General features: G+C 42.8%; 1 protein-coding gene across 4 annotated transcripts in view; it reads left to right on the forward strand.

The window, feature by feature from the left end:
* Positions 1 to 13,090, forward strand: part of LOC144498707 (E3 ubiquitin-protein ligase TRIM33-like) — a 147,657-nt gene that overhangs the window by 107,566 nt on the left and 27,001 nt on the right. For all 4 annotated transcript variants that reach the window (XM_078220245.1, XM_078220247.1, XM_078220243.1 and 1 more), the window contains exon 10: positions 533 to 715. In XM_078220245.1, coding sequence (XP_078076371.1) covers positions 533 to 715 — 183 coding nt within the window. The remainder of the gene's footprint in view (positions 1 to 532; positions 716 to 13,090) is intronic.

Genomic DNA, 13,090 nt, shown 5'->3' on the forward strand with positions numbered 1-13,090 from the left:
TAAAGAGTCTACCTCGGTCCGAGAGGCCCAACAGTGTTTAGTGTGAGATATGCAAAAATGATCATGTTGGAGTAGAGAAGAGGAAGCTTTACTCAGTGTCTGACTGTGTTGTATCAGAAGAGGAACAGTTGAATGCTGCCTCAGGGTGCCTTCAACAGGAAGGGAAAGAATTGCCAACTTCAGCTGATACAGATAGTCCAGGTGAGGTGCACAATCTGCTTACCCTGGATGAAAATGGAGATAGAAATTAAGATAAGGAGGTAAAAGTGCGCTTATGACGGGTATCAAGTAGAAAATATGATTGAGAAGCAAATGGAATACAGAAGTATTCTGGCTTAATAGTGCCCGTTGGAGCACCTTGTGGAACAAATAAGTTTGGTTATTTCTGCCTGGAATGAATAGCACAGATGAAATTGATATCCGTACCAATGGAGGATGGTTTGAAATATGGATTATTTTAAGTGGTGGGGATTGTACTTTGAATGTGCAGGGCAGACACTTCTGAAACTTGTGCATTTTCCTCTATGCTCAGTCCCTGCAGCCCCCTCGCCTTATCAGCCTGCAGAGCCTACAGAGGAGCAATCCAAATGTGCCACCTCCAGCAGCCCAGCAGATGCGCATGGCTCCCAACACAATCAGGATGACTGTCCCCCAGCCACACAGTGGGGCACAGCACGCACAGCACCACATGGCAACGAGCCCACTCATGAGACAGGTAAGACAGGACGGCCAGGAGAAGAAGCCTCAGAAAAGCTGCGGGGTTGGGCTAAGGGCGAATCTGGAGGTGGCGCTCTCGTATCGGGAATCGTTTTGTTGCTATCGGAGACATTTGAATGCCCTGCCAGAGAATCTGGGGTAGAATCCAAGGTAGTTTTAGGTTTTCTCGCAGGGTTATGTTGGAGTTAAGGTCCAGTTGTTGGACTAGCAATCCAGTGATCTGGGTTAATAACACAAGTGTTCATGGCAGTTGAAGAATGGATTCAGTTTTTAAAATCTGTAAATGAAAGGCTGGCACCTCCAGAATGTAAAACTCTACTGGTTCACATTGAATCATGTGTCTCCAGTCCCAAACCAACCTCATTCACTCTTAACTACCCTCCAAAATGCTATTGAGTTGTATCAGACTCCGATAAGAACACCGTCACCACATGGACTGCAGTGGTTGAAGAAGCTAGTTTCTCGGGGCAGCTTCGGATGGGCAATAAATTGCGACCTTGCCAGTAGCACTCACATTCATGAGTAAATCCCAAGTGTCGCTTACACCTGCTTTGGATGAGAATGAATCGTTGTCCTGACATAGTCCTGCCACTGACCAATGTTGTTACTCAGTTTCTGCTGTAACCCAGAGTGGCTCCTGTCAGTTTTAAAGGGTGGGCAGTAGTAGTGGGGTGGGTGGAACAAGGGACAGAAGGGCTAGGGGCAGAAATGGACACTTATGGCACGTGTGCATGAAGTGACACAAATCCAATGTGCTAAGTTCACTCTGCCAGCTTGTCGGTGGCAGAGTTGTCCTCTGACAGGCTGGCGGTGTGGATGATGAAGTGGCATGAACAACAATGGGACTGTTTGCTGCAGTTGGTTTTGGCGGGAAGCATTAATACAGTGCCATCTCTGACCACAGTGCCATTATACCAACCATCCCCTCCCCTCTGCCCTCTCTGTGTTATTGGGGCCTGTCAGTGTTTGTGTTTAGCCCACCAATCAACAATGTATGTTTGAGCTCAAATCCACATCCAGACAGGTCAACATTGCTGCAGAGAAGGCCTTTTAGACTCTTCCATGCATAGAATTGTAGAATGGTACAGCACGAAAGAAAGCCTTTCATCCAATCAATCAAGAACAGCCTAGTTAGTCCCATTCCCTGGCTCTTTCCCCATAACCTACAATGTCTTTCTCCAAGTATTTATCCAATTCCCTTTTGAAAGCGACTGTCGGATTTATTTCCAGCACCATATTAGGCCGTACTCTCCAAATCCTAACCACTCGTTGCGTGTAAAAAGTGTTTCCTCGTGACTCTTTTGTTCTTTTGACGATAAGAATATAAGAAACAGGAGTGGAAATAGATCACATGACCCAGTGAGCCTCCACTATTCAGTACTATGGGGCTTCAACTCCATTTCCCTGCCCACTCCCCATATCCCTAAGTTCCCTGAGAGACAAAAAAATCTGTCTATCCCAGCCTTAACTGTATTCAACAATGGAGCATCCGGAAAATTCCAAATATTCACAACATTTTGAGTGAAATGATTTTCCTCCCATCTCAGTCCTAAATGATCGGCCCTTTATCCTCAGACTGTGCCCCCGTGGTTTAGATTCTCCAGCCAATGGAAACAATCTCTCAGGGTTCAAGTTCTTTCAGAATTTTGTAATTTTCACTGAGATCACCTCTCTTTCTTCTAACCCCCAGGGAATATAAACCCAATTTACGTAGCCTCTCATCATTAGGACAATATCCTCATCCCAAGTACCAGTTTATCCCAAGTATCAGTTTAGTGAATCTTTGCTGTACTGCTTCCAATGCTTTCTTAAATGTGGGGAATGAAACTGCACATACTACTCCGGATGCGATCTCACCAAACCATGTACAATTGGGCTGAGGTTAGAAATAGGAAAGGAGCGGTCACGTTGTTAGGAGTTTACTATAGGCCCCCAAATAGCAATAGAGATGTGGAGGAAGAAATTGCTAGGCAGATTATGGATAGGTGTGGGGGTCACAGGGTAGTTGTCATGGGGGACTTTAACTTTCCAAATATTGATTGGAACCTTTGTAGGTCGAATAGTTCAGATGGGGCAGTTTTTGTGCAGTGTGTGCAGGAGGGTTTCCTGACACAATATGTGGATAGGCCGACAAGAGGTGGGGCCACATTGGATTTGGTACTGGGAAATGAACCGGGCCAAGTGTTAGATTTGGTTGTGGGAGAGCACTTTGGAGATAGTGACCACAATTCGGTGTCTTTTGTTATTGCAGTGGAGAGGGATAGGGCCGGACGGCAGGGCAAGGTTTACAATTGGGGGAGAGGTAATTATGATGCGATTAGGCAAGAATTAGGGGGCATAAGATGGGAACAGAAACTGTCAGGGAAAGGCACTAATGAAAAGTGGAACTTTTTCAAGGAACAAATACTGTGTGTCCCTGTCGGGCAGGGAGGAAATGGCCGAGTGAGGGAACCATGGTTCACAAAAGAGGTGGAATGTCTTGTAAAAAGAAAGAGGGAAGCTTATGTAGGGATGAGGAAACAAGGTTCAGATGGCTCGATTGAGCGTTACAAGTTAGCAAGACATGAGCTGAAAAAGGGGCTTAGGAGAGCTAGGAGGGGGCATGAGAAGTCCTTGGCGGGTCAGATCAAGGAAAGCCCCAAGGCTTTTTACTCTTATGTGAGGAATAAAAGAATGACCAGGGTGAGGTTAGGGCCGGTCAAGGACAGTAGTGGGAACTTGTGTATGGAGTCAGTAGAGATAGGCGAGGTGATGAATGAATAGTTTTCTTCAGTGTTCACCAAGGAGAGGGGCCATGTTTTTGAGGAAGAGAAGATGTTACAGGGTAATAGGCTGGAGGAAGTAGATGTTCGGAGGGAGGATGTACTAGCAGTTTTGAATAAACTGAAGGTCGATAAGTCCCCTGGGCCTGATGAAATATATCCTAGGATTCTTTGGGAGGCAAAGGATAAGATTGCAGAGCCTTTGGCTTTGATCTTTGGGTCCTCACTGTCCACGGGGATGGTGCCAGAGGACTGGAGAGTGGCGAATGTTGTTCCTCTGTTTAAGAAAGGGAATAGAAATGACCCTGGTAATTATAGGCCGGTTAGTCTTACTTCGGTGGTTGGTAAGTTGATGGAAAAGGTCCTTGGGGATGGGATTTATGACCATTTAGAAAGATGCAGATTAATCCGGGATAGTCAGCACAGATTCGTGAAGGGCAAGTCGTGCCTCACAAATTTGATAGAATTTTTTGAGGAGGTAACTAAGTGTGTTGATGAAGGTAGGGCAGTTGGTGTCATATACATGGATTTTAGTAAGGCGTTTGATAAGGTCCCCCATGGTCGGCTTATGATGAAAGTGAGGAGGTGTGGGATAGAGGGAAAGTTGGCCGATTGGATAGGTAACTGGCTATCTGATCGAAGACAGAGGGTGGTGGTGGATGGAAAATTTTCGGACTGGAGGCAGGTTGCTAGCGGAGTGCCACAGCGATCAGTGCTTGGTCCTCTGCTATTTGCGATTTTTATTAATGACTTAGAGGAGGGGGCTGAAGGGTGGATCAGTAAATTTGCTGATGACACCAAGATTGGTGGAGTAGTGGATGAGGCGGAGGGCTGTTGTAGACTGCAAAGAGACATAGATAGGATGCAAAGCTGGGCTGAAAAATGGCAAATGGAGTTTAACCCTGATAAATGTGAAGTGATTCATTTTGGTAGGACAAATTTAAATGTGGATTACAAGGTCAAAGGTAGGGTTTTGAAGACTGTGGAGGAACAGAGAGATCTTGGGATCCATATCCACAGATCTCTGAAGGTTGCCACTCAAGTGGATAGAGCTGTGAAGAAGGCCTATAGTGTGTTAGCTTTTATTAACAGGGGGTTGGAGTTTAAGAGCCGTGGGGTTATGCTGCAACTGTACAGGACCTTGGTGAGACCACATTTGGAATATTGTGTGCAGTTCTGGTCACCTCACTATAAGAAGGATGTGGAAGCGCTGGAAAGAGTGCAAAGGAGATTTACCAGATGCTATCTGGTTTGGAGGGTAGGTCTTATGAGGAAAGGTTGAGGGAGCTAGGGCTGTTCTCTCTGGAGCGGAGGAGGTTGAGGGGAGACTTAATAGAGGTTTATAAAATGGTGAAGGGGATAGATAGAGTGAACGTTCAAAGACTATTTCCTCGGGTGGTTGAACCTATTACAAGGGGGCATAACTATAGGGTTCATGGTGGGAGATATAGGAAGGATATCAGAGGTAAGTTCTTTACGCAGAGAGTGGTTGGGGTGTGGAATGGACTGCCTGCAGTGATAGTGGAGTCAGACACTTAAGGAACATTTAAGCGGTTATTGGATAGGCACATGGAGCACACCAGGATGATAGGGAGTGGGATAGCTTGATCTTGGTTTCAGATAAAGCTCGGCACAACATCGTGGGCCAAAGGGCCTGTCCTGTGCTGTACTGTTCTATGTTCTATGTTGTAGCAAGACTTCTTTATTCCTGTACTCCAATTCCCTTGCAATCAATCTCTGGATATTGACACTTTATCTCAATCCTTCATGAGTTTCAACACCTCTATCAAATTGCCCTTCTCTCTGTCTTGAGGAGAGGAAGGAGGTTGTGAAGGGGAAGTTCACGCTTGGTTCGACAGATTGAATTATTTGATGAAGTAGCAAAGTGCAGACGAGTAGATGGGAAATGTACGGACATTTGAAAGGCCGTCAATAGTAAATTGTCTAGTTGTCTTGTGACTTAAGGTCAGGCATGTGATTGAAACGGGTAGCAGAATGGATAGCCAGCAGGTTACACTGCAGAGAATGGGGGATGGGAGTTCAAAGTATTTACTCCGAAAAGCAGAAGATGGGAAGTGGTGTTCACAGGGTTCAGTGCTGAGATCACTGTTATACATTATTTAAATAGTGATTTATGATCGTAAGTAAAAGGTATTGAATTTTGCAGCTAGCATCAGATTAAAGAATGTTGTTAATTCTGAGGAAGGTTGTTACAACGTGTAAAACATTAACAAATTTGTAGGATGGGCAATTAAATTGTAAATTTTAACAGGGAGTGTATGCAAACTCCACACAGTCACCCAAGGCTGGAATTAAACCCGGGTCCCTGGCACTCTGCCACCCTAGAGGCACAAAGGAATCTTGGTGCATAGATTCTTTAATTTAAAATAGCAATGGAGATTAATCGTGTCATTAAAAAGTTGAAAGGACTGTTGTTTATTTTGCATTTTGAGCTTATTTCACCCATCGTTCTCCCATTTAAAATTCACTGTTGATCTAGCATCAACTATCGGGTAAGGTGCAACCACCAGCTGACTGCTTAGATAGCAGTTTGGAAAGCGTCTAGGCTTAGTCTTGAACAGCTGATTTCAAGTGGAACTACCATTGTCAACAGTGGGCATAGTGTACTGAAAACTGCATGGTGCATTTTGTCCACTTAAGACTACCACACACACACACACACACACACACACACACACACACACACACATGTACCAGCAGAGAGAGAATAAAGGAATCCATGGTTTAACAGCACATGCAGCAATTCTGTTTCTTACTGAATCTTACTGCTTCTTCCCAAGAACGTCACAAGGGGAACTCTATATCGCTGGGATTATATGTCATTACATCGATTGACTTTGTTAGATTCTCACTCAGTTTTAAAAAGTTTACATACATACAAATGAGCAGAAACAATTAGTAGCAGGGGCAGGCCACTCGGCCCATCAAGCCTGCTCTGCCATTCAAGGAGATTATGGTTGATCCGGTTATAACCTCAACTCCACATTCCCACCTACTCCGATAACCTTCCATCTCCTTGCTCATCAAGAATCTATATACCTCTACCTTAAAAATGTTCAAAGTCTCTGCTTCCACCATCTTTTGAGGAAGACAGTTCCAACCCCGAGAGTAAAAAAATTCTTATCTTTGTCCTAAATGTGTGACCCTTGATTTTTAAATGGTGGCTCCTAGTACTAGAATGTCTCTCAAAAGGAAACATCCTCCCCACGTCCACCTTGTTAAGACTCCTCAGGATTGCGTATGTTTCAATCAAGTTGCCACTTGTTCTTCTAAACTCCAGTGGTTACAAGTCTAGCCTGTCCAACCTTTCAAAGAACAGTACAGCACAAGAACAGGCCCTTTGGCCCTCCAAGCCCGTGCCGATCATGATGCTCTAGCCAAACTAAAAAATAACATCTGCCCTTACTCGGTCCATGTCCCTCTACTCCCTTCCTATTCATGTACCCATCCAAGTGCCTCTTAAATGTTGCTAATGTCCCTGCTTCTACCACATCCTCTGGCAGCATGTTCCAGTCACCCACCATTCTGTGAGATAAACTTCCTCTGTACAACGCCCTTAAATTTTCCCCCTCTCACCTTGAACCTGTGCCCCCTTGTAATTGACACTTCCGCCGTAGCAAAAAAACCTCTGTTTATCCACCCTGTCTATGCCCCTCGTAATTTTGTAGACCTCTATCAGGTCTCCCCTCAGCCTCTGTCTTTCTAGTGAAAACAATCCCAGTTGATTCAACTTCTCCTTATAACCAACACCCTCGAGACCAGGCAACATCCTGGAGCTAGAGCTCTAACGAACGGTCATCTAGACTCGAAACGTTGGCTCTACTCTTTCTCCACAGATACTGTCAGACCTGCTGAGATTTTCCAGCATTTTTCTGTTTTTGTTTCAGATTCCAGCATCGGCAGTATTTTGTGTTTATCTCTATGTATGTTAATGTTCCTAAGGGTTCTGCCATTTACAGTATAATTCATACCTAAACTTGATCCTCCAAAATCCATCACCTCACACTTACCCGGATTAAACTCTGCCAATATTTGTGTCATCCGCAATCTTACCAATCAGATCCTCCAGACCACTTATATATACTACAAACAACAGAGACCCCAGCACTGATCCCTGTGGAACATCACTAGCTACAGATCTCTATTCTGAAAAAAAACACCCTCCACGCCATTCTCTGTCTTCTATAACCAAGCCAGTCCTGTATCCATCTAGCCAGCCCATCCTGAATGTGATTTTAGTTTTTGTACCAGTCTGCCATGTGGGACCTTGTCAAACGCCTTACTATGTGATATAAACCACATCCACTGCCCTTCCCTCATCAATTATCTTGGTCACCTCTTCAAAAAACTCAATCAAGTTGGTGAGACATGACGTTCCCTGTACAAAACCATGCTGCCTAGTCCATTTTCCTCCAAATATGTATATACTGTCCCTCAGTATCTTCTCCAAAGCCTACCCACTGATGTCAGGCTCAGCAGCCTATAATTTGCTGGATTATCCCTGCTTCTTTTCTTAAACAAGGGAACAACATTGGCTATTCTCCAGTCTGCTGGCAACTCGCCTGTGGTCAAAGCTATCTGTTAAAGATCTGTTTCCTCATAAGACAACCCACCCATTCCAGGTATTAAGTCCGATTAAACCTTCTATGAACTGCTTCCAATGCATTTACATCTTTCCTTAAATAAGAGATCAATACTGTACACACTATTCCAGATGTGGTCTCACCAATACCATGTAAAGCATAACCTCCCTACTTTTGTGTTCAATTCCCATCACAGTTAATGATAACATTCTATTAGCTTGCTTTTATTAGCAGGCTGCACCTGCATACTAGACTTTTGAAATTCATACACTAGAACCCTCAGATCCCTCTGCATCTTGGAGCTCTGCAATCTCCCACATCATTTCGATAATAAGCTTTTTCCAATCCTTCCTGGACAATTTCACATTTGCCCAAATTCGACTCCAAATGTCAGGGCTTTGCCTACTCACTTAACCTATCCAAATCCCTTTGTAGACTCCTGTGTCCTCTTCACATCTTACTTTCTTGGTGTCATCAGCAATTTAGCAACACATATATGCTGACTCTGCTTGATTGCCCTGAATTTTTACCCCTTTGCCCTGTTGCAACTGCTTTAATAATAGCCTGTAACATTTTCCCTGTGACAGATATTAAGTTACCTGGCCTGTAGTTTCCTGCTTTCTGTCTCCCTATTTAAATAAAAGAGTTAACATTCACTATTTTCCAATCTAATGGGATCTTGCCTGAATCTAGGAGATCTTGGGAAATTAAAACCAAAGCATCAACTATCTCACTAACCACTTCTTTTTCAGCTCTTGGAGAAAGACCATCAGGAACTCCAGAGTTGTCAGCCCCCAGCTCCAATAAATGTTTTAGTACCGCTTCCCTGGTGATTGTAATTTTCCTGAGTTCCTCCCTGCCTTCCATTTCCTGATTTGCAGCTATTTCTGGGATGTTACTTGTATCAAAAAATATCAGTTCAATTCATCTGCCATCTTCTTATTTTCCATTATTAATTCCCCAGTGCTCACTTTGTTAATTACTGCCAGTTTTTATATATCTAGCTAGCTTCCTCTTATAGTCTAATTTTTCTTACCAATCTTTTGGTCGTTCTTTGCTGTTTTTTATATTCTGTTCAATTTTCTCACCTACTGTCTATTTTTGGGCAATTATATGCTTTCTCTTTAAGTTTGATACTTTCTATAATTTTTTTAGTTAACCATGGATGGTGGGTCCTCCCCTTGGAATTTTTCTTTCTTATTGGAATCTACCTGATCTGTGTATTCTGAAATTAACCCTTAAATATCCACTGCACTGCTATTGACCTATCCCTTAACCTAATTTGACAGCTCGCTTTAGCTAGCTCGGCTTTCATGCATTCATAATTGCCCTGATTTAAGTTTAAAATGCTAGTCTTGGACCTGCTCTTCTCTCCCTCACACTGAATGTAAAATTCAATCTCCTAGTTCATGTAATACTTCACAAGAAAAAGTTGGAAACTTCTCAAGACTCTGCATGTGGCTTGTTAATTGTTTTGCTCACAGCGAGGTTCCAGAAACAGCAATGACAAATTTATCATTGCCCTTCGCGCTGCTGTTTGAAAGAAGAGTGTTGGAGACAGTACGAGGACGGTGGGGGGGTTGGGTAGGCAGGTGTCGGGGCAGACTTCTTCGCTGTCTTTGGAGTAGTGATGTTCACAAGAAACATCAGCAACAACAGTATTGCACCCTCTCTACTGCTCAAGTGACAGCTTCGATGAGGTGATCACGTCCCTGGTGTGGGATTTGAACCTGCAATATTCTAACTACGTGATTTACAAACTAAACTCAGATTTTTTTAAATTACAAGGTTGTCCCAGTACGATCAGATCCTGATTAGAGTGTACATAGAACAATGAATTTATTCAGCTCTGTTAGCTCAGACAGGGAAAGAAGACCTGATGGGATGATCAATGTGTTTCAGATGGTTCTGTGGGGTGGGTTACTGGAGTCCATTGAGAATAATAGACTACGAATCTGGAAGGTAGCAAGATATCAACTGAGATGCTCAGAGTGGAATTGAAATTGACTTGACTCATCATAAAATGGTTGAAAAGTCCACAAAGGATTTAACTGATGGCAATGGATAGTTACTTTCTTCAAAGCAGCTAGCAAGCCATGTGGATAGTGGGATTACATTAGCTGTGAGGAGCTAACTTTGAGCTAGCTCCCAGTGTGGACCTTTGTGCATTGAGAGTGAGCACCTTCACCATGGCCTTGTCCCTCCCTCGCTTCCTGTCTAACCTTCTCCAGCTCTATAATCCTCTGAAAATTCGGCCTTCCTCCAATGTGCCGTCACTTAGACATGCCGAAGGATGAGAACACCAGAGAGGCCAACTCTCTTAAAAGTACAAAAAAAAAGTATTGATGTCTCAGGAGTGAGGAATTGAAACAAACCAAGGTCTCAGAATAGAAAATAGAAATCAAACAGGAAAACATGAAAGTGAGTATACAACAAGCTGCAAAGGAAATATTCCCAAAACAGAAAGGGAAAAGAAACATGGGCTGGAACTTTCCGTCTGTTCACTCTCGTAGGATCTTCTGGTCCTGGTCTTCCAGTCCTGCCGATGGTGCACCCCGCTGCGGCATTCCGGTGGCAAAGGACACATTCAACGGGAAGCCCTGTTGACAACGGTGGGAGCAGAAGGTCTCTCCACCGATCAATGGTGGGCCATCTTCATGGCGGTTGAACAGTAGATCCCACCCCTTGGGGAGTGGATGACAGATGAGGTACCAGCAATGATGATAGGGGAAAGAAATTATTAGAAAGAAATAGAGAAGAAGCTAATGAATTAATGTGTGGTGGGTAGAGAGAAATGGTATAATGAGATGTGATGAAATACTGGAGCTGGAAAGAAGTCACAAAATGAGAGTTATGCACCAGAAATGCTTTAACAGATAGAAAGAAAGGAATAACATTGGATTAAGACAAAGCTGATAAAATATTGTTTGAATGGGATATGATAGCAAAAAGATGGCTAGAATGTATAAATGAATTGTATGATGGTCCAAATCTAGGTAGGCCTCAAGATGTAAACACAACAATGGATGAGATGTAAAAAATACTTTGAAATGGATGAGTACAGGAAAAACTCCAGGCATCGGTGAGGTAACAACTGAACATCTAATAACCGTTTACGAAACAGAATTAGAAGTGATAATAAAACTTTGTCATCAAAGATATACCAAAAGATAAATTCCAAGTGATTTGGGACATTTGTTATTCATTAAATACCTGAGAAACCTAAAGTAATGGAGTGCAATCATTTTAGAACTATAAACTTAATACGTCATCGCATTAAAGTGATCTTAAAAATCATTATGGAAAGACATAAGAACACATTTGGAGCAGAAATTGGTGAGACGCAGTCTGGATTTAGATTTGGGGTAGGAAGAAGAGAGGGAATATTCAACCTGTGAATAATTTTTAATAAATATCTACAAGTAAACAAGAACATTTACACTTACTTCATAGATAATGAAATAGTGTTTGACTGTGTTTATCACCAAACGTTAATACTTGTATTGCTAAAATGTGACATTGACAGTAAAGATCTGAGATTTACCTAGAGGCTATATTAGACCAAATAGTGAGCATCAGACTAGGGGATGGACAATCAGATATGTTTCCAGTGAAGAGAGGTGCACGATGAGGTGTGTGTACTGTCGGCAAAATTATGCAATCTGTACACTGAACAAATTAGATCTATGTACAGGGGTTGAAATTGGAGACCAGAATGTAACAAATAAACTTGTACATTAATGACACTGCACTAATTGCAGAATCAAAAAAGGCCCTGCAAAAGATGGTAGATTTAAGTAAAATGGATTGAGTATGAACACCGAAAGGACAAAAACAATGGCAGAAGAAATACATTAGAAGAAACTAGAGTGAAGATTGAAGTGGATGGTGTTACACTGGAACAAGTAGATAAGTTTGTCTATTGAGGATAAATGATAACAGGGGATGGCAGATGTGATGCAGAACTGAGAAAGAGGATGGAGATCGCCAGAAATAATTTTGTAAATATGAAGGATGTGCTCACAACAAGAGAATTCAGCTGTTGTCAAGGGGCTAAACTCATAAGATGCTACATTCAATCCACTTTCCGATCTGCCTCAGAAACCCGGACCACAAGTAAAGATCTGAGGAAGAAAACAGAGGCCTTTGGAATGTAGATGCTACGACGTTTATTAAAAATTCTGTATACAGATCATAAGACAAATGAAGAGGTGCCAGAAATTGCAAGATGAAAAAGAACTTTAAAAACTAACATCCAGAATAGAAAATGTCAGTGTTTTGGCCATTTGATTAGAGCTGAAAAGGAACAGTGATCTCTTCTAGACGGTAAAGTGGAGGCAACAGAAAGACATGTTGACCTGGGTGTAGTTGGATGACAGACCTCACCGAGAGGTTGCAGATGAGCTACAGTGGATGTGTGAGGGTGGCACAAGACAGACGAGTGGCAGCACTGCATTCCCCACTTCCTTTGTCATTCCATTGATTGCTGCGCCTTCAGATGCCTAGGCCATAAATGCTGGAATTCCCTCCCTAAACCTTGTGGCCTCTCCATTTCCCTCTCTTCAGGTGCTCTTAAAGCTATGGCTAAATGTTTGCCACCTAATGTCTCCTCCTAAGCCATGGTGTCAATTTTTGTCTGGTTACGCTGCTGAGAAGTGTTTTTACTATGTTAAAGGCACTATATAAATGCAAATTATTTTTGTTGTACTGGGAATTTGGGTAGAATGGTGAATGGATCCCATTATATATTATGCAGGTTTTCTAATGCGGTTTTAATGGTTTGATTTGGATTTAGAATTGCATTGAAGCCCGCTATCCATCTCAAAATTCTGTCTTCAGCAGCACATATGAGCTAAAATATTGTCCACAAGTGGAAGAGTCAAAAAGATGGGCATATCTTTTAATAGATGAAGCAGGGCCAGAGGGACCTTTCAACAGGAAATGTATTAAAGAAACATGCCAAAAGACTTTGGCTGGGATTTTCCAGTCCCATCAGTGGTGGGTGTA

The sequence above is a fragment of the Mustelus asterias genome, chromosome 9 (assembly GCF_964213995.1).
Source record: "Mustelus asterias chromosome 9, sMusAst1.hap1.1, whole genome shotgun sequence".
NCBI lineage: Eukaryota > Metazoa > Chordata > Chondrichthyes > Carcharhiniformes > Triakidae > Mustelus > Mustelus asterias.